Here is a 23321-nt window from a genome sequence, read left to right on the forward strand (position 1 = left end):
AGTGAATTCAGCATATGCCAGAACACACAATGTACCCAGGGAGGTTCATATTAAATTCCTTAGGAAAAGCACAAGAGATGAAATTCTGGGTGTACAAAGGGGGCAAATATTGACATATCATGACAGGGAGATAACCATCCTAAAGCAGATCCCCAAAAAAATTAGGGAGGAAAGGAAAAACTATTCGCAATTGGCGAATAAACTATACCAGAAGGGGGTGTGGTTTAGATGGTTGATGCCTGAAGGTATGCTGATATTCTGGGAGGAGACAAGAATCAGAATCAATACACCCATAGAGGCACAGGCCTTTATGGAAAAAAATAAAGCGAACCTAGAGAAAACAGAAGACACCACAATGGTCACACAGGACACGGGAGGGGCCGGAGCTCTGCCAGCGGGGAGTGAAGGGGCAACACCAAGAAAGCTCAGATCACAAAAATGAATAAGAAAACCACAATGTTATAAACAGACCGAAAGTAATAATGAAATTATACCTAGACTATATATCATAACTATATAAACTGATTGAAAACTATTTTTTCTAGAATTAATATGCTGATTTTTTATGATTATGTATTAATGTTTTATATTTAGATGTATCCTATGAGTTTGGAGGGAGGGGGCGTCTGCCACACTTGCAACTGCCAAAATTTGTAACCATTCCACTTACCCTTTTCCTTATAAATGTTTTAAAAAACCAATAAAACTTTTTGGAAAAAAAAAAGTAGTTTGGGTGTCTCATAGGAATAAAGTTGTCAGGCCTGTAATTCTGTTCCTTTTAGGATCTTTGGTCTGCCACATAATTAAAACATACATATTATGCTGTTTCATTGGTATAGTAGTTGGGAGGGGGGAATAGAAAGGAGTAGGATTGTGGAATGTATTGTTATGCATTTCTTAGAAGCTCAAGGTCGTCTTTTGTCTCCGCACCTCGACACCTGGCCGGAAGAAGAGGGGTGTACATGCCAGAGTGGAAGATGAAGATTGGACCATGTGATGAATTATGGGGTGTGGGGATAGATGATGAACTTTTAACTTGGGGAATTCACCGGATGTACCTTAGAGTTGAAATTTCACCAGCTTAATGCCAACATGCCTGTCTTATTAAATTGGAGTTTTAAGGACTACTTTGCCTTGGACAATGATTTAATTCTGCATGATATTTGGAACGCTGACATTATTTCAACTCTCCCATAAATTTTTTTCTTTCATCGGGGTACTGAATCCCAGTTCTGACCCAACCCTGGGCAGGACGAAATTTCAGTGAAGATGGAGGAGGGAAAGAATGCAGCAGAGAAAGCTAAGGATGATGGATCGCTTATTTTTGTCGAGACTATCTATGCACCTTCTAAAGAAATAGTTCAACAGGCAGAGGCGAGGGAAAAGGAACCGAAACCAAGATTTTCCTCACAGACGGAGTTAGACCTGCGAGAGGAAGTTTCGGGATTTATTGCTTCTCAGGAATGCCTGCTGGAAGGAGGGGGCCCCCCCAAGGGAACTCTGACAGACGGCTGGAGCATGGGGAGAAGAGCAAATGAATGGAGATCTCAGTCACTCTCACGCAGCCAGTCTTTGATGGGCCTTCAGGACCAATTCCGACGCCTAAATGTGAGTGAACAAAAACCCCTGGGGCCCCCAGAACCACCCGGGTGGAGGCTAGCAAAGCCCACATTATCCTTCCCCAGCAGAGAAACTGCTGCGCAGTGGAGCGGAGACCTTGGGTCTTTCCACACAGCCATCAGCGAATCAGCACCCTCCCCTCTTGGAGTGAAAAAAAGTTGGGAAGTAAAACTTAACCAGCCGAAAGGGGCCTGGAACACTTTCACCTCCCCCCCCTCTGCAAAGCGATGGCTCTGGACCCATCAATCAAGCCAATTCAGGTTGGGCTTTCTTCCCGGGTCATGGATGGGCTCAATGCCAGTGGACGCCTGCCCCTTCCCAACCAATGGCGCCACCCCAAATAGCTGCTCAGAGGCAGAGCCAAGGAATGGGACCACCACAGGGCCCAGCCCCCCCACCAATGCCTCAGCAGGCTTTTGCCCAACCGATGGGTGTGGCCCCACAAAGAAGCTTACCACCCCAAGCAGCAGGCCAACAGGTTGCTCAGGTTCAACCACAAGCACCCCCTCCTCCTCCCACACCCCCAAGGTTCTGTGCAACCTATGATGGCAGCCGAGACAAACTAGCTTACTTTATGAATCGAGTGTTGGCATACGTTGACCAAGTAGGCCCACAATACCTGACGGATCGAGAACTGATCCAAGAAATAGCAGAGGGGATGAATGAAGGAGAGGCAGCACAATGGATAGCGGAACTCCATGAAGAAGCAGCTCCTGAGTTAGATGACATAACGGGGTTCATCCAACTGATGCGGGCCCGATTTTACGATGTGGCCCAACAGGTAGATGCTGAAGACCAGATCCAGGAATTACGACAGGGGGGTCGGCCGGTCAAAGAATTAGTTTGGGAATTCCGGAGAATAGCTGGAAGACTACGTTACTGGCCAGAGAGACTATTGGTCTATACGTTCAAAAAGGCCTTAGATCCCAAACTGAAACAAGCTTGTGCCGTAAGGGGGACCCCAGATCGTATCCAAGAATGGTACACCACTGCAATCATACTGGACCACGAGATTAATACCTATCCAAAGCCTGGTACCAGAACCCCTGAAAAAAAACCGTTAGCCCACCGAACGCAGAGGCAGCAAACTGAAAAGCTCCCGCCAACCCCTCGTTCCTGGGCCCCCAAAATAAAGTGCTACCGTTGTGGTCAGCTTGGCCACCGGGCATCTACATGCTGGGCTCCAGCCCCAGTTCCACAACCACGCCAACCACCTGCCAGCACAGTCAAGAAAACCCCCAGAAAACCCCCAGAAAAAAGTCGTCTGGCACAACAGCCAGCAGGGGCAGAGAGCGGAGCCACTGAAAACGCCCTGGACACTTCAGAGGAGGAAGGGGAAGGAAACCCAGAAGACGACCCAATGGTGAGTGCACCTATCCGCCCCTTCCAAATAAAAGCCAAACTCCAAATACCGAAAACAGGGGTAGAAGGGGAAGTTGGGGTGATTATAGATACCGGCTGCACCCGATGCTTAATCAGCATGTCAATAGTGGAGCAACTAGGTATACGCACCAGACCCCTGAAACAACCCATTCCGTTTGAGCAAGTGGATGGAACCCTAATTGGGGGAGCTCCGGCTACAAAGATCACTGAGTTAGTAAAACTGGTGATAGGCCGCCACTATGAGTTCCTCAGATTCATCGTGGCCCCTGGAATGCAGGAGTCAGTTATCCTAGGGCTTGCATGGTTGGACAAGTGGGAACCTACCATAAAGTGGGAGGATGGCGTTAGAAAGGTGACTATTGGACTTGGGCCGTTACCACCAGTGGAACCAAAAGGCCACCCAGGAACATTGGAACCTAACAGCCCAACCCATCCAGAACCTGCAGCAACCGCAGCAGACACTAAACTTCCGGGAATCCAACGAGTCCCAAAGATCTATTGGGATCTGGCGGAGGTGTTCAGTGAGGAAGACGGAAACTACCTTCCACCTCACCGCGCCACAGATTGTGCCATAGAGTTCAAACCTGGGGTAACCTTACCAAAGCCCAAAATGTACTCTATGACGCCTAAAGAGATGATAGAATTGAGGAAGTACATCGACATCAATTTGAAAAGAGGGTTTATTGAACCAGCAAAATCAAAAGTAGCAGCCCCAGTGCTCTTCAGGGAAAAGAAAGATGGGGGGGTTCGCCTCTGTGTGGACTTACGAGCTTTGAATGCGGTATGCGAAAAGAATACCTATCCCCTCCCTCTCATGAAAGATATGTTGAACCACTTGGCTAAGGGAAAGATCTTCACCAAGCTGGATTTGAGAGAGGCGTATTACCGTATACGAATCCGGAAAGGGGATGAGTGGAAGACCGCTTTTAATACTCCCTTAGGCAGCTTCCAATATAAAGTCATGCCTTTCGGACTACAAGGAGCACCCGCAGTATTCATGCAGTACATAAATGAAGTGCTACACGACCACCTGTACCGCGGAGTACTCGTTTATTTAGATGACATCTTGATCTTCTCTGAGACCATGGAAGAACATGTGAAACTGGTACGGCAAGTCCTGAAAAAACTTCTAGCTGCCAAACTTTATGCAAAATTGTCAAAGTGTGAATTCCACAAGACCTCGCTAGATTATCTGGGATATCGTATCTCCAATGAAGGAGTAGAAATGGACCCAGAAAAAGTGAAAGCGGTGTTAGATTGGAAACCTCCAAGCACTCGCAAACAATTACAAAGCTTCCTTGGATTTGCAAACTTTTATAGGCAGTTTATTCCAACCTTTGCTGAAATTGCCCTACCATTGACTGACCTATTAAGAACGGGGCCTTCCCCTACTAAACCAAAAGCAAACCAACCATTAAAATGGACAATCGACTGTCAAAAGGCTTTTGAGAAATTAAAACGGCTCTTTGCCCAAGAACCCATATTGCAACACCCCGATCCAGAGCGACCTTTCATAATCCAAACGGATGCCAGTGATGTCGCGATAGCTGCGGTGCTACTACAAAAGAATAAAGAAGGCCACCTCTTACCATGCGCTTACATCTCCAAGAAACTCACCACTACGGAAAGAAGGTGGCCCATTTGGGAGAAGGAGGCATTCGCGATCAGATGGAGCATGCTCACCTGGAGGCATCTCCTGGAAGGGGGGGATATACCATTCGAGGTATGGACTGATCATAAAAACCTCAAAACTCTCCTTGCCCATCGAAAGTTATCCCCCAAACAGGTCCGTTGGGCCCAATATTTCCAAAGGTTCAAATTTGAAATTAAACACATCCCCGCAGGGAAGAACTTATTAGCAGATGCACTGTCGAGAAAACCCCAGTTTGACAGTAAAAAGGAAGAAATTTTCCACCCCATCATATCTCCTTCTCACCAAAAGGCAGCTCAAGTCACCAGTCGAAGCCAAGATAAACTGAGAACCGAACTGAAAGCAGCCCTCCAGACAGACCCATGGTTCAACAACAACAAAGACATCCTAACGATTAATGATGGCGTAGCCTGGAAGGGATCCAAACTGTACGTCCCTGCAGAAATGAGATTGCAAGTGCTACAGCGGAGTCATGATGCGAAACTAGGAGGTCATTTCGGATTCCTGAAAACTCTCCACCTCGCTAGACGTCAATTTTGGTGGCCAAAGATGAGGTCGGAGGTGGAAGATTATGTAAAAAGCTGTGCTACTTGTGCAACAATGAAAACCCGTCCGGGAAAGCCCCCTGGACTACTACAACAAGTGGCCAACCCTAGCCGACCATGGGAAGAGATAGCAATGGACTTCATTGTCGAACTTCCAGATAGCAGTGGTAATAAAGTAATCTGGACAGTTATTGATTTGTTTTCCAAGCAAGCACACTTTATCGCTTGTTCAAGCCTACCATCCGCAAAGAAATTAGCGAAAATGTTTGTGAAACACATTTATCGCCTACATGGAGTTCCAAAAAGGATCATTTCAGATCGCGGAGTTCAATTCACCGCCAAGTTCTGGAGAGAATTCCTAAAATCGATCGGGTCCACGCAGGGACTCAGCTCAGCATTTCATCCCAGCACAAATGGGGCAGCAGAGAGGGCCAATGCGATGGTGGAACAGTATATCCGGTGTTATGTGGACTATCAGCAAGACAATTGGTCGGACTTGCTACCTTTCGCTGAAGTAGCATATAATAATACGGTTCACAGCAGTACCGGATTAACTCCTTTCCAGATTACCAGTGGCATGGAATTCGTTCCCATGCCTGAACTACCTAAGGAACCTCCCTCATCCATGTCCCTGAATGAATGGCTGGAGGCACTAAAGAAGGGATGGGAGAATACCAAAAAGGCGCTAACAGATGCGGCAGAAGCCTACAAGAAGCAAGCTGATAAACATCGTTCCCTACAACCCCCCTTTCGAGTGGGGGACAAAGTTTTTTGTCTACTAAATACATAAGATTAAAGATGCCTAGTAAGAAATTAGGTCCAAAATTTCTAGGTCCTTTCCCAATAGAAAAGATAATTAACCCAGTTACAGTTCGACTCAGCCTACCCAGACTCTTAGGGAAAATTTACCCGGTATTCCATTGTAGCTTATTGAAGCCGGTAAGGGAGTCTAGCACGAGACCATCCACCCAAACTCCACCTCCTCCCGTAGTGGTAGAAGGGGAAACACATTATGAAGTGAAAAAAATATTAGATTCCAGGCTGTATAGAGGTCGTTTACAATATTTAGTGCATTGGAAGGGATACCCTTTGTCAGAAGCTACGTGGGTGAAAAGTTGGGATCTGAAAGCAGATAAATTAGTGAAGCAATTCCATGAGAAATTCCCTGATAAGCCAAAGGGTCCCCCTGGGGGAGGAAGAGGTGGTTAAATTTTGATAGTTAACATTTATGTTATTCTCTTTTCAGGAAACGTTTTTCTCTTGAGGAGAGGCCGCCTGTCAGGCCTGTAATTCTGTTCCTTTTAGGATCTTTGGCCTGCCACATAATTAAAACATACATATTATGCTGTTTCATTGGTATAGTAGTTGGGAGGGGGGAATAGAAAGGAGTAGGATTGTGGAATGTATTGTTATGCATTTCTTAGAAGCTCAAGGTCGTCTTTTGTCTCCGCACCTCGACACCTGGCCGGAAGAAGAGGGGTGTACATGCCAGAGTGGAAGATGAAGATTGGACCATGTGATGAATTATGGGGTGTGGGGATAGATGATGAACTTTTAACTTGGGGAATTCACCGGATGTACCTTAGAGTTGAAATTTCACCAGCTTAATGCCAACATGCCTGTCTTATTAAATTGGAGTTTTAAGGACTACTTTGCCTTGGACAATGATTTAATTCTGCATGATATTTGGAACGCTGACAAAAGTCCTTATTTACAGAAAAGGTACAGCTAAATAACTGTGAATTGTTTGGCAGCTTTTGTTTCAGAGTGCAAGGAACAGCATGGGGCATATATGCATGTATGTATATATATATATAAATATTTGTAAGGAGTGTGGGCTTTTCTCACTCAAAGTATTTATCACCAACAACTATAATCTTATCCTCAGTCAGCCACATTCTCCCATTTCAATACTCTTATCTCTATCCATTTGGCTACTTAGATCAGAATGCTAAACCTGTCAGGTTTTTTTTTTCATTTTTAATTTGTACTGATAACTTGGAAGTGGGTAAAAGTTTTTTCCTTTGCTTTGCACACACCTGATCAATGCTCATATTTCCTTATTGCCCAAAGATTTCATCTTTCCCTGGATATCAAAATAGCTTGTTCTGAAAACGTTTTGCTCTTTCCTGTTTTGAAATTTAGGAGATATATCTTTTCTGTTTAGCCTTCATGATGTTTTCAATTTCAGCTCATAGCTCCCCAGATTGTCTTTTTTGCATCACTTAAGTGAGCTGAATTAATTCCTTGCATTATATTGTGATCATATGTTCTCCAGTTCAAATCTTGTAAAGAGGTACAGATATCCTCTTTAATTTTCTCATTTTAATGTGTATACTTGATATTACTAATTCATATTCCTGTCCATCATCTACATCTGGAAAGTGTCCTGGCTAACTAGATTGTCCTTCTTCATCTTTTATTTCCTACTCCTCAATCCAATTTGTTGCAATATTGTCTATCTAGGGATACCATGTGTAAAATTTCCTAAGGTAAAGGTTCCCCTTGCACATATGTGTTAGTCATTCCCGACGCTAGGGGGCAGTGCTCACCTCCATTTCTAAGGCAAAGAGCCAGCACTGTCTGGAGATGTTTCCATGGTCATGTGGCCGGCATGACTAAATGCCGAAGGCACACGGAGCGCTGTTACCTTCCCACCAAAGGTGGTCCCTATTTGTCTACTTGCATTTTTACATGCTTTCTGATCAACAAGCTCAGCTCAAAATTTCCTAAACTGGTCACTAAACTGGACATGAATTCTTCAGTATCATTTATTACTAGAGCAGAGTTATTAGAAGAGCAAGAGGGACATCATTTGCTTTGACAAGATGCTATGGGCTGCAGAGACAACGTACTGCACTTTTTAATGCAGAGGAGCTTTGTTTCAACAAGGCACAATACAGAGCATCTCTTCTGGAACTCCTCTCAAATGGACACACACCAGATGCCTATTTTTCCAGTGGCTGCCATGTCATATGATAAAAGCTGTTTCAAAAGAATGCTTCTAATCAGAGGTAAGAGCAACAGCAGTTACAACTTGCTATCATAAGGAGTTCTATTTGTGGCTGTTTTGTTACAAAAAAATAAGGTAACTCTCCAATGTAAATTTATTTACTTATTTATCATATATTGCCGTTTTCCAACATATTAGGGTGATATATAATTAAAATCAAGACATGTTACAATAGCTAAATACATAAAATGATATTACAAAATAACCAATAATGCCAAGTTGTATATCAATAAAAAAGAAGATTGCAGAAATAAGGAGTTGTGTTGGTGCATGGTTAGAATGCAGTATTGCAGGCTAACTCTGCCCACTGCCAAGAGTTTGATCCTGACCCACTCAAGGTTGACTGAGCCTTCTATCCTTCTAAGTTTGATAAAATAAGGACTCAGATTGTTGGGAGCAATATGTTGATGTTGTAAACCACTCAGAGAGTGCTGTAAAGCAATATGGAGCAGTATATAAGTGCAACTGCTATTGCTATAAAACTATACTGATCTCCAAATCTCCTCTGCTAACCTCATGGCACAGGTTACAACACTAAATACCCATATAGCATTCATCTATTATATTAAAGCATTGCTCTAGAGAGCCAGCATAGTGCCATGGTTAAGATACTGGTCAAGGAGTGAGAAACTCAGGGTTTCCTTGGCAGAGTAAACTAGTTGGGTAATCTTCGGCCAGTAATTCTCCCTCACCATTGATCATTGTCTAGTTCTATAACAAGATGGCTAAGAAATAAAACTCCATATTGCAACATGCATTGTTAAGTTTTGCTGTAAGAATTAGACATGTGCAATGCAAAAAGGTAGGCCCAGCAACTAAGCAGGACAAACACTAAGAACAACACTAATAAAGCATTTTTAATTATTTTAAACACTAACCACTCACTCCATCCTAATTACCACATATTCTGAATCCCTTTGATAATATGTATCCCAACATTAGAGAATTCAGAAGTGTGCTTCACACACACACAATAAAAAAAATCTCATACTTAGTTCTTCAGAGTTTACAGTGTCAAATTTAAACGATGCAAAGACATCTGAGTTCAAGAGAGCCCTGAACTCATTCTGACTTCAAGAGAGAATAAAGGACATTGGCACAGTTCAGTCATTGTCAGCAATAAAACAATGTAAGGGAAGAACAGCATGAGTTCCATTTTTTCATCTCAACCAAATGAACAGGGAAGGAAAATTATGCCAACGGAGTCCCCATACATTGAATTGCCATGCAAGAATCATTCAACCTGTAGTGACACCACTACTAGAAACCATCTTAGCATAGTCCCAAGTATTAATAAACAGTTTGGCTCTGCATCAAAAAGAAGCCTCTATGACTCACATCACATAAAACATTTTTTTCCATTGAACAAAATCCTTAATCTTATCAGACCACCCGGAATCCATTGTGTTAACAACGAAGATTATTTTTTTTCTTTCCTCTATAAAACACAGGCTGCCATTTCACAATTGAAGAATTTGCCAAGACATTTTGCAATTCCAAACTCCATTACATTCATGTAGGACCCTAAATTCCTAGAACTTATTTCATTATTTCCCACCAGGATCCATCTCTATTCAGTGAAGCTGAAAAAAGCAAGGCCTGACAGATGATAACAAGAAATTCACACATGTGTCAAGTTGATTGCTTTTGTTTTTCAGGGAGGGGGGATTTCTGGCAGACAACCATCCATGGTTAAGTTAACATTTCACTATTCAAGTTAATAATTTGATGGTAAGAATGGGGAAAAGAAATGACAGTGAACCCTGGGTGATATTCGCTTTCTCACTTCCTACATATATAAAGTTGCACTAAAGTAGCTGATCAGCAAAGATGTTGTTCTGACTTACTACTTTTTTTGCAAATTGTTCTAAATGAAAAATACCCTGTTTCTCTGAAAATAGGACCTCCCCGGATAATAAGCTCTATCGAGCTTTTGAGCACATGCATTAAAATAAGCCCTCCCCAAAAATATTGCAACACAGCAGCAGCCATGAGGTAACCACACGTGCCGACTCCTGCACCTCAAAAATAATTAGACCTCCCTGAAAATAAGGCCAAGTGCTTATTTCGTGGGCCAAAAGAAAATAAAACCGTGTCTTATTTTCGGGAAAACATGGTGTATATATATAAACATAAATATGTATACATAGAAAGGTCTGCTTTTTGAGGGGGCGAGGCCGAAGTCGCGATGGCACGGTGTGCGGTCTCAATGCTCTGAGATCGCAATCGACACTTTTGCCACTGGGGGGGTCTAAACGGATCTAAACTGTCCCGAAGAGACAGTGAACAGGAAGAATACATCTTGCTGAACTCAGGGATATTGCAAAATCCCCGAAAGAAGCAAGAGAAATTTCTTCAAGCGGGTGACAAAAAATCCAGCAAAGGCTGATGAAGTCGGGGCAGCCCCAAATGGAAGGAATGGAAAGTGAAAGTGTTTCCAGCTGGTGAAGAATCTTCATTGTTTTAAAAGAGAGACTGCCTATAAAAACTTTTTAAAAATTGATTTAAATTGAAGAATAGAAGAATCAAGCAGCGAAATTAAACTTGCAACGGTTCTGGACAGTGGCTATCCCATTTTTTATGTTATTTTCATGGATGGAATTTTTACAAGCTTTTTAAAATGGACGGGTTGAGTCTTCTTTTTCTACCTTTCTTTTTCTGTGACTCTCAGTGATTCATAGACCAAAGCTTTCCTCTTTCATCGCTGTGAGTATTATTATTTTTTAATTCATTTAAAGACTGGACCTCTTTTTCTAATTTGAAATATTTTTTTTATTAGATTTGTATAAAACAGATATAAAAAAAGAAATATTTTAAAAGCGCTATATGCTGGGAGGTTTTGTTGATTGGAGCTTTGTGTATTTAAGTGGAACTTTTCCCTTTCTTCACGGTTTGTTTTGACGGCTCGTTGCAGAGTGATAGGGGTAAGCCAAATGTCCCTTTGAAGTGTGTTTTCAACCAGAGAAGAGGGGAAAAAACGGCTTTTGTGAATCCATGTTTTAACTTAAAAAAACGTTCCAAGCGAGAGCACTTTGTTTAAGATGGCAGAATGTCAAGAAAATAGAGAGATTGTAAGCTTGCAGACAATATTTTCAGAATTACTAAAGTTAACAAATACATATGAGAGAATTGAACAAAAATTGGAATTTTTGGAACAGCTAACAGAAAAACGCGATCGAAAATTTGATGATGTTCACCAAATGCACCAAAATTTGATGATGTTCACCAAATGCACCAAAATTTGATGATGTTCACCAAATGCAAAATGAGGGGATTAAAATCCAAAGAATTGAAGTGGAAAATGAATATAAAACGATTAAACTTGCTGACATTTATGGTAATTATGGTAATTGGTTTGTTTTTGAAAATGCAAAGAATGGAATATTGAAAGAGGAAATAAATGGAGAGAAAACCTATTTCAAAGGGCAAGACATAGAAGAAGAAGAAGAAGAAGAAGAAGAAGAAGAAGAAGAAGAAGAAGAAGAAGAAGAAGAAGAAGAAGAAGAAGAAGAAGAAGAAAGTAAAGAATTTATGGACTATGAAACTTTATTAACGAAAATATGGATAACACTGCTGACAACTAAAGACAAGTAGAATAAAGAAGCGGAAAGAGGGCATAAGGATTATATGAGAGATCTTACAAGCAAGGAGTTGCTAGGACTAGTCCATACAAAGCTGATTAAGAAGAAGCTTAGAAGACTGATACCACAAATGGACATAAGATTGTTTTGTTATTGGAAAGATACAGGTTGATAGATGGAAGAGTATAATTTAAAACTACTAGCTAAACCTAGTGAAATTTAGTGATAATAGGTATAGTTAAATAAAAAATTGATAATGATAATACTGTATACAATGTGTAGTGTTATGATAAGCAATAAATGGATATGAATATTGAATGATACCCGAGATTATATATAAAGGTCAATAATAATAATAACAATAAAAAAGAGAGAGAATTAAATTAGACACAATTAAGTTTTGATTATTAGGGGGGAAATGTGATATAGAATATAGCCAAATAAAGAAAGGATGATAATAATAATCTATATATATATATATGTATGGGTATAATATAAGGAAATTGGATGTAAATTGTAAACAGCGATTTGGAAAGGAGGATTAGAAAACTTTGTTATTAAATATTATTGATGTTTAGCTAGAATAGGATATAAGGATTTAATGTTAATGGAGAATTTTATAAATAAGTAAATGAAATTCCAGTATGTGGTTATGTATTAAATTTTGCTATATTTTATGATGAAGGATGTTTAAACAATTATAGTCAAATAAAAGTGGAGGTATGATGATGGTAATATGTATAAACATTTGAGTTACGATACTAGAGTTAATATGAATTATACTTGATGACGGTAGAAGAGATGCACAAAAACCATTTGTAACCAACTGATACACTTTCTACAGGATGTAAAGAAGGAGGATTTTTATGTTTGTTTTGAAAATTAAAAATAAAGTTTTTGGCAAAAAAAAAAAGAAAGGTCTGCTTGTCTGCTTTCTTTATGGTAGGCTCTACTTCCCTGTAATATCAAATTTATGCTGAGCATAACTATGCCTTTGTTTTACTTTTCAAGTGAAGCCCTTAAAAGCAAATTCATAGCTGTCAATCCTCACATGTGACATTATGTGAGTGTTTGTTAAACTCTCAATAGGCTAACATGCAACCAGCAGAGTTAGTCAACTGAAGAATTGTCAGAGAGAATTGCAGCTGAACAAAGGAGACATTCACGCTACATTCTGTAGTGAAACACAGCATTAAAACCAGCTTTGCACAGGGGGAAGGGAAGTGGTATTTTTAAGCAGCTGTGTTGACCTCATGTATTGAAAGGAAGTGCTTACAAAAGAACAGCCCCCCTCCAAAAAAAAGCACACACTGTTCACAAAGCAAGAAAACAGTTTAGGGTGATGGAGCTTTTCTCTCTCCGTGAAACTGTACAAGATTATATGGCTTTCCAATGGCACTCCATTAGGTGGCACTTAGAGCCGGTTCATCTTACAGTAATGAAAAGCTGGTGTAAACAAATGCATATGACCTACATTTCTTTTGATGGAGAGAAATGGGAAAGATTTTATTTTCCCTTAGCATTTGTTTTGTTGTTTTGCATAAACGAATAGCCATAATAGCAGGAAATATAGAGGAGAAGGCTCCAGTGTATGAATGCTTCCTAAAAACTATTAGCAAAATACCTCTCTTACTGATCAGAACTTCCACGTGACACAATCCTATTTGAGATGAGTGTATCATTTACTCTATTGTTCCCTACGCACAATACCTATCTCCACCTATTAAAGACACTGATAGCCATTCTCAGCAGCTGCTGAGAATGAGTGAATATTTCTATCAATGCCACATCCTAAACCTTTGGAAATACCTTCTGGTCCCATTTCCAGAGATGCGGGGGAATTGACAGGTATAACACACCTGGAATATTCATTGACAGCCTCTCACTATTTCTGCGCTGCAGTATGAGCTTCCTTTTCTAATGACGTCTTAAGGATGCATGGCCAGGAGGTGGAGAAATTTACATGCTGTTAGTGGATACAAACACTTTTCATCACTTTCATTACCTGGTATTCATTTGGCCAGAAGGTGCTGACAGCCAGCTCCGCCCGTAGCCAGTCTTTGCCAGTGGAGCCGGTCACATTCCAAATGGGGTTTGCCAGAGGACCTTTGTTCACCCTAACCAAGATGTTCAGAGTCCCAGGGCTTGTCCCTTTCTTACTGTACAAAAGGTAGCTGAAATCAATACAGTGGGTATCGTTCTCTTTCATGGTAGGAAGCTGAAGCCGAGCCTTTTCTCCGTGGCTGTGGTGTGAAGAATCCACTATCATGTAGGAACCTAACAAGAGGAAAAAAGGAAGACCAACAACAGGTAAATATGGAGATACAAGTCAATTCATTCAGAAGACAATGAGGGTCAATCCCTGCTTTCACAATAAGGTGTGCACACTTATTCCCATCTTTAGAAATAGCTCTCTTTTTTGCAGTTACAGCTGTTTACAGAGCCAAGCAGGTGATTGCAGACAAGCATTCCTGTAAATGTGTCTCTGTGTACTTTTGTGTATGCGAAAGAGCAATTTTCATCCACATTTTGTGTCTCTCTGTGCAGGAAGTCAACTAATTTAGAAAAGCAAAAATATTTTACAGGTAATTTTTTAAAACTCATTTTAATCAAGAGTCATTATTAAAATTAACATCAAACTTTTTGTCTGGTCCTTTTTCAGAACGTGGCCTCTGACTTCCAATTTTGCATTTGTGTATTGTTGGAAGTGGGAAAATAGCAAGAACTGGTTTTAGTGGGAGTCAACAATCTTGGTAAGGAAGCTGGGAGATGTGCTTATAGACATCGTTCTGCCTCATCTTCCTCCTTTATGGGGATTCAGTTTAATACGGACCTTTTTTCTTTCTTTTGGGGATTATCCTTTTTGGATAAGGTTTCAGTTGCTCAATTTATACTTTTTTGCTGGGCATTGTTATGGTTCAATTATTATGAGAGTCTAACATGCTCATAAGTGTTCCTGCTGGGACAAACACTTGGTCCATCTAGTCTAACCAACTGGAGAAGGGATCCACTAATTTCCCAGCAGAGACAGTCATTCTGCCATCATAGCTACTCTCTTAATAAGCACAATACTGGAGATAAAAAACCCTGACAGGCAGATACATACTTACAAACCACCAGAGGGCTCGATATTTGGAATCTTTTAAAGAAAACATATTAAAGAAAATAGTAAGTTGCCAACACCGAAGGTTCCAAAATTATTTATCTACATTTATATACAATGGAGTTAATCTACGTGCTTACTTGCTTTCAGGAGTGATTTCATTAACTAGCTTTGAAAATGAACTTGAGGTAATGCAAGTTTGAGAGGTTATTGCTCAGTGAAAATAAAAAATAGGTCAGTGTTTGACAGAAAATTCAACATTTATTATATCTGTGGGTAGATCTTAATCACTATTTGAAATACTTTGCAGACAGAAAAACATCTTAAATATATTACTGACATGCAATTTTCTAAGGAAAAACAAATGAATATGAAGCTATTAAAGTTCACTGACTTTTAATATTTTGATTAGCCACACTGAATGCACTGGAGTTGCAACTTTGAAAAAAGTTTGCATGACTGCACTGGCTGCTGCCCAACCTAATTTTACTTGTTTTTTTTTTAAATCTGGAGATAATTGGGCACTAGGATATTTACAGCCATCATTACTGGCAATTTCTACACTGATGGATCAGAAATGACTTAATATAGCACATTAGGAGTTTCTAAAGTAAATGCTGTGTGATGCATAGAATTCAAATTGTTATGTTCTCATATTCAAAGAACAGGCAGACACGTACCCCTAAGCATAGATTGATGAGATATGTCCTTGAGCACATTTTTACACATCTCCATTTGTGCTTAGATGGCAGTTCCAAAACTGGGATATCAAACTCAATAGAGAACAATATGTGAATTTTGGAGAGAACCTGTGGCTTTTGGCCGATTAGTTGAGGATTGTATGCTAGACTGAGAAACAGGGGGGAAACAGTTCAGAAGTAAACAATAGTAAATCACTTTTTTTACAACATTACTGCCAAAAAAAATCTTTGGAGATGTTTATAAAGACATCAGGACATTCCAGTAAATGCTGCGGCCCTTCCTAGATAATACAGAAATAACCACTAACATATGGGTTATTATTAATTGGATGCCAAAGGAGGGGGGGGAGAGTTAAAAAAACACATCAGAAATCCATGTCGCCCACTTTATTTTGTTTGGTTTTGGATTTGATTCACTTCCAGTTCATTTCTCGATATAGTTCAAAGGGCTGGCTTTTATCTTCAAAGCACGAAATGAACTGATGCCAGGATAGCAGAAGTCTGCATCCTTCCAAAATGAGCTCCTTCCTCTGTAGACAATAAAGACAGTTCTGCAAGCATCCTACTATTTTTCCAGAGCGCAGCTCTTGGATGCAAAACACCTTTTTCCCCCTCTTAAAGTATCTCTAAAATCATGGCAGTTCCTTTTTTCCAAGATGCATGGGATCATCTTTCAGTTTCTAATAAAAGCTAAGATCTTTACGTTCTATTAAAGGTTTAATAGATAGGGTTAGGGCTAAGGTTACTTTCATTCCTCGATTTTGTTTTAACCTGCACTTACTACCTCATAAGATTTTAATTATTTCAAATCAGAAAAATCTCATTCAAAAGACCTTGCAAGGTGATTGAGGCATGAATGACTATAAGGAAGGCTTCTTAGTTCTCTTAGTCCAGGAAGAAGCATAACAACTGCCACCTGCCCTTTAAGCAGGAGGTGCCAATTCAAGAATTATCTGGCTAAGGATGAAAAGATGCAACCGAGTATCAGCCACATATCGATAAAGCTTAATTGATGAGTTCCTTTACTAGAAAAAAATCCACAAAATTATAAGTAAAAAACAAACAAAATGTATTGAACATACATTTTAACACACATGCATACATAAAAGTAGTGCAATAAATATTGGTGTTAGATCGGGCAATGGATAGGCAGACACAGGCTAACAGTACAACAGCTCTTTTTTAAATACAACAAGTATGAACAATCCAGCGAAGCCTGTGTCTGACAGCAGCCCTTTTATAGGGAGCTGCCAGACCAATAGAATCAACCTCTGTTCCCGCCGGAACAGAGGACCTTGGTGGAAACCATAGTTGCTATTATAGATATCTAACAATTGGCCCTCAGTGATCAATGAGTGTAAATAAATAAGTTTATTCTCCAATGCTGAACAAAACAAAAGTCCAACAGGTTGTGATATCTATCCATCCCCAGCAAGGGAAGGGCAACTGAAGAAGGTCCATTGATTGGTTACCAGGAGATGTGGTAAGAGCAGAGAAGTAAATTTGTTTCACTGCTCTTACTCCACCATTTGTAATATGGGTTTGTAAGCATGCTTGGTTGGATTCACTTGGTCACTGTTGGTTACTTCCAATAGTGTGCTCCAGATATCTCATCTGATTAAACAAAGTTACCAGTTTACTTCTTCTGAAATGCAAAAGCCTATGCTAGTGCAGAACAAACTCCTTCAAGAGAGACAAATACTATGTCTAGAAAGCTGACATTGGCAGCTCAGAAACTGATGCTCCTGCTGTTTAATAGCTTGCCACTTCCTTACACTGCACTGGGGAAAAATCCTGAATGCTGGAATAAAAGCTTTTCTTTATCTTTCCAATGAAATACACAGCAATATCAATCCTCCAAACCTTTAGATTTTACCTGGATGAAATAAGATTACTTGAAATGTAATCTGTTCCCTCCTTTGCCAGAATGCAATGCGATGGATATAAAGTGACAGATACTTTAAAAGATTCTCCGCAACACAGAAAGAATCATGTTGAGCATTTAGCCTTAAAATTGTATAGGCTTGAATAGCTTTGGAAAATATAGGTAGTCTTCCATTTATGATGGCAATTGGGACCGAATTTCCAATTGTATGATGCATGTAAGTTTGAGGACATCATTTTTTTCAAGACTGTCATAACTTTGAACTATTAAAATAGTAGTAAATTAAGACTACTGGTAGTTGTGTTAATCATACTCTACCTCATTTCAAATACAGCACTTATATACTATTTTTTCTATTTCATTTAATTTTGTCCCCTTTTATTTTTTAATAACTCAAAGTAGTATATAAGCTCAATGTTCTCACCTCTTATTTTCCCCACAGTAAGGTAGGTTGGTCTGAGACAGAGCAACTAAACCAAATTCAATCCACTGATTTTCAAATCTACAGGAGGGCTAGAACTTATAGTTTCCCAGTTTCTAGACCAGCATTTAACTATTGTACATCACAGTGAATGTTGAGCTCACTTCAGGAAAAACCTATGCCCGTGATGGTGAATCTATGGCACACATGTCACAGGTGGCACACGGAGCCATTTCTGAGGGCACACGAGGTGTTGCCCTGTCAGCTCCAGCATACATGTGTGCACTGGCAAGCTGATTTTTAGCCTTTATTTTCGGCCATTTTTCACTCTCCGGAGGCTTTAGGAGGCTTCCCTGAAGCCTGGGCAGAGCGAAAAACAGCCCAACGGAAGTTTGGGAAACGACCTGTGGAGCCATTTTTCTCCCTCCGGAAGCTTCAGGAGCTTTCCTGAAGCTAGTGGAGGGGGAAAAAGGCTCAATGTGCCTCCTGGAAGTCCGGAAGGATTGTACGCACGGGGGGAGGACATTGCATTTTGTGTGTGGGCATGACAAAAAGGTTAGCCATCACTGACCTATGCTATAGACTATACTAGGATTATCCACATGCTCAATACATTAAGATTCTCTTTCACACAGTTTAGTCCACCATAATTTAGGATATCATTCTCAATCACATTTTTTTTCTGGAAACAATATGCTATAATAGCTGGTCCTCTATAAGTTCAGTAATAATACAGTTATGTAGCCAATTATTAAAAATCTTAAGCATCTTGATCAAAGGAAACAATTTCACCACTGCTACCTGACAATTTTAGAGCCACATTTCTACAAATTCTGTTGGAATAAATAAGACTTTCACTATCCAAAATAATTTAGTTTGCTCAAGCAGGTTCCTCAAAAAGGCAGTCTGTAAATTAAGGGAACTCTAAGAAAAAGGCTGCAGCCAGCAATGTCAAATTTTCCCTTTGTTGTGGAAAGTATAAATGATAAACTGAAGAAGAAGTGTAGAGGCCCAATGCAAATAGCCCAGAATTTGGGCTATTGTACAGCTTTGTCTGACAGGAGAAAAAACAGTGCTTTGAAATGCTAAAAATAATGGAAGCTTCTCACAGTTAATGAAAAATATTTCTTTCCCTCAATACATTTGGTCTCTATTACGTACATCAGTTGTGTTTTCCTAAACCCCTATAAATCAGGAGTGGGCTTCTGCTGGCATTACTGCCGGTTCGGTGTGTGCATGATTTGCATGTGTGCACAGTTGCCTGTAAATAGGTGTGCACATGCGCAGAACATTAAACATGTCAAAAATACATGCCGTGGCAACCGGGGAAACCGTTCGGGGGCGTGGTGACGCTGCCGTCCCTATCAGTTTGGTGACCCAGTGGCAATTTCCACTACCAGTTCACCCAAACTGGTACAAACTGGTAGTAACCCACCTCTGCTATAAATGTCTTGACACGGAAGATGGTATATTCTGGAGGCCTCAGCGTGGATTTCTGGTTTAGATCTATTTTGTCTTGCTTCGCCGTATGATACGGAGACGAAAATACTTTTTAATTTAATTTAATTTAATTAGCACTTCTAGACCGCCCCCTCTCCCAAAAGGGACTCGGGGCGGTGTACAGTCCATATCAAAAACATCATACATAATAACAATTAAAAATTATTAAATGGATAAATACATAAATAAGAGGAGGATAAAATAGACAGAACTGTAATTGCTAAATAAATAATTTAAAATATACAAAGTTTAAAACCCCAGTGTCTTATAAAATTAAGTCCCCTAAAAAACCAGTAGGAAATATATATGCCAGGAGGTAGACGTTAAGAATTATGCCAGACCAGCCAGTCGGAACAGGTGAGTCTTCAGTTTCTGCCGGAAGGAGCGGAAGTCAGTGGTGGTTCTAATGTCGGGGGGGAGGTCATTCCAGAGGGTTGGGCCCATCACAGAGAAGGCCCTACTCCTTGGTGTCGCCCGTTGGCATTGCCTAGTGGACGGCACCAGGAGAAGCCCCTCCCTGTGAGAGCGAATTGGCCGCAGGGATGTATGTGGGAGGATGCGATCCCGCAGGTAACTAGGCCCTATGCCATGTAGCGCTTTAAAGATGGTGGTCAAAACCTTGAAACGCACCCGAAAGACCACAGGTAGCCAGTGCAGCTCGCGCAGGAGCGGTGTTATGTGGGAGTACCTAGTACTCCCCATGACTGCCCGCGCGGCTGCGTTCTGGACTAGCTGCAGTCTTCGTGCGCGTCCCAAGGGAAGCCCCATGTAGAGAGCATTACAGTAGTCCAGGCGAGACGTCACCAGTGCATGAGTGACCGTGCGTAGGGCATCCCGGTCCAGAAGGGGGCGCAATTGGCGCACCAGGCGAACCTGGTGGAACGCCCCCTAGCCACAGCTGCCACATGGTCGTCCATTGACAGCCGGGCATCAAGGAGGACGCCCAAATTGTGCGCCCGTTCCACAGGGGGCAGTTGTTCGCCCCCTATGGCCAGCGTTGGAGTCAGCTGACTGAACCGAGGTGCCGGTAGCCACAGCCACTCAGTCTTGGAGGGGTTGAGTTTGAGTCTGTTGTCCCCCATCCAGACCCCGACGGCTTCCAAACACCGGGACATCACTTCGACAGCCTCGCTGGGGTGATTTGGGGTTGAAACGTACAGCTGAGTATCATCAGCGTACAGATGGTATTCAACCCCAAAACCACGGATGATCTCTCCCAGCGGCTTCACATATGTGTTGAACAGGAGGGGCGAGAGGACCGACCCCTGTGGCACCCCACAAGTGAGTGACCTCAGGGTCGACCTCTGCCCCCCCGTCAACACACATTGCGACCGGTCGGAGAGGTAGGAGCCGAACCACCGTAAAACGGTGCCTCCGACTCCCATCCCCTCCAGCCGGCGCAATAGGATACCATGGTCGATGGTATCAAAAGCCGCTGAGAGGTCTAATAGGACCAGGATAGAGGAACAACCTCTATCTCTGGCCCTCCAGAGATCATCAACCAGCGCGACCAAGGCTGTCTCTGTGCTGTGCCCGGGTCGGAAGCCGGACTGGCGTGGGTCTAGATATTCGGATTCGTCAAGGTGTCATGGAAATTGCTGTGCCACCACATTCTCAACAACCTTCGCTAAAAAGTGAAGGTTGGAGACTGGACGATAATTAGCCAGCTCCATTGGGTCCAGTGAAGGCCTCTTGAGCAAGGGCCTCACCACCGCCTCTTTCAAGGCAGTTGGTAGGAAGCCCTCACCCAATGAGGCCACACATCCATACCACACATCCATACTGCCACAGACAAATACACCCCCCCCCCAATTTATAATGTCCCTGAACAAGAATTCTTTTATGCCACTCATGATGTTCACTGGGGTTGGGTGGCCAATACATTTAAATAAATAAATACAGCTGAGTGTGTTTTTTAGCCAATTTAAGAAGCTCCAAACCTCCAACTTCAGAACTACAGGTGGACAAGGAGGAAGAAACTACTCCAAGGCTCAGCTTAAAATGAAACTAAACCATCCTTTCCAAATGAAGCTGGTGAAGGAGACAAGGAGAATATTGAGCTCCTGGTAAACAAGCAGTGACTCGGCTTCCAAGTGCAGCCAGGACTCTGATTTCATGCTTTCTTTTGCTGGCAAAAAAAATTCAGCCCAACACTTAGAAAGTGTGTGTGTGTGTGTGTGTGTGTGTGCACGCACACACACGCAGAACATGGGAAATGCCCAAAAGATACATGGTGACAGCTCAATGGCAGCTAAAGCCTTATTCATCTAATTCCTATATTACCTTAGGTTTTCTGAGCATCTTTTGTTTTTCAGACAAATTCCAAGTTTACTTTGTAGTGGCATGTTTTAGTGTTTCTTTTTTCTTTGTTTAAACTGGAAAGACTTGTATATTATTGCTGGATACATTAACATCTATTTTATTTCACTCCCTTGTCCCTATAATGTTAAATTTAAGAGAATTGTAGGAAGCCAAGCTCGATTTGAAATCACGTTGCTCATCACCCACTAGATGATGTTTAATTTCAACCAGAGGACTTGATGTTTTCATTAATTTCAGGATTGGGGATTACCAAAGTGAAAAAAAAAATCATCAAGCAAGATTCATGTTAAAAGTAAACCTGGCTACTTGGCAGAACTTTAAGGTAATAATTATTCTTGTCTCGTGAACTATCCCACTATTTCTATTTAAAATATGGCAGAGGAATATTGTTTTGTTCTTTTCTAGGGCACATTTTGCCATGTTTGTCCCCTGTCAAGTGCAATTACATGTGACAGCACGTAATAGATGTTCACACATCTCACAATATTCTTGTCTCATAAAAATCTGAAGACTGGGGTAAAGATTGAAGAGTGCAGGGGAAAAAGGCTATCCATCTCTAAAATTAAATGTGATCGTGCAATAGCCTGAGTGGGGAGCAAATTTACCTTAAAGGGAATGAATACTGCCAGATAATATATCCAAGAATGAATTAACAGAACTATATTTAGTAGATACCCTCCATTTTTTAATCAAACTGTCAAGATATTCTGAAACCTGGAACATGGTTGATGCTATGGGAGCAAGTGGTTTTTTTAAAATTTTATTTTACTCTATTTGTGTTGATCAATGTAAGTCTGTCCTTGCAACCTATCTCTGCCATAACACTACAGGGCACGAATGAAATAATTAAACAGACAGATGAAGCTTCAATTTCTGCATGAATCTATTGCAGGTCAGACCAGCGATCAGTCCAAGTTATAACCTCTCTGATAAAACCGGTGCCATAAACTATAGGGCACTACTGCAATAATTAAATTACTATCTGAGGAACAGGTACTTTGCAATGCAGAACTCATAGTCTAGACAATAATACAAGGTTCATGACTGTGATTATGCACATGGCCAACAGGAAAAGAACCCTTTAATTACTGGCTGCACCATTGACTCTTAATTTAGACCCACTTATTTATTACACTCTCAGAGACTGAGCAGCTACTGAGTAATTACTTGATTTATGTTCTTTAAAGCTCTACCAGTTAAAAAGAGAATCCAAGATACCTCTTAAAGCAGCAAATGACTTAACTCAAAAACCTCAAATCAGGTAAATGAAGGAGTTTTTAAATATCATCATCATCATATTATTGTATGGTTATTGCTTTCAGTCATGATTGACAAGGGCCTGAAATCAGCTCATTATACCAACAGAATCCATCCACATGTTTCTTTACAATTTCTATTATGATAAGTGTCTTCTTGTAAATCCTACAAATAACTCAAAATTCCTTTGTGTGGGATATAACCTCTCTATCTGTAAACCTATAAACAACATGGCCTAGTTACCTGCGGGATTGCATTCTACCACATACATCCCTGCGACCAATTCGCTCACACAGGGAGGGACTCCTCCGGGTGCCGTCCACCAAGCAATGCCAACGG

The 23321-nt window shown here is 41.1% G+C and overlaps 1 protein-coding gene across 8 annotated transcripts in view; it reads right to left on the reverse strand.

The window, feature by feature from the left end:
* PTPRK (protein tyrosine phosphatase receptor type K) overlaps positions 1-23321 on the reverse strand; it is a 415019-nt gene that overhangs the window by 265519 nt on the left and 126179 nt on the right. For all 8 annotated transcript variants that reach the window (XM_081941530.1, XM_081941529.1, XM_081941536.1 and 5 more), the window contains exon 3: positions 13799-14070. In XM_081941530.1, coding sequence (XP_081797656.1) covers positions 13799-14070 — 272 coding nt within the window. The remainder of the gene's footprint in view (positions 1-13798; positions 14071-23321) is intronic.

The sequence above is a fragment of the Natrix helvetica genome (genome assembly GCF_964273705.1).
Source record: "Natrix helvetica genome assembly, chromosome: 2".
In the NCBI taxonomy this organism is placed as follows: Eukaryota; Metazoa; Chordata; class Lepidosauria; order Squamata; family Natricidae; genus Natrix; species Natrix helvetica.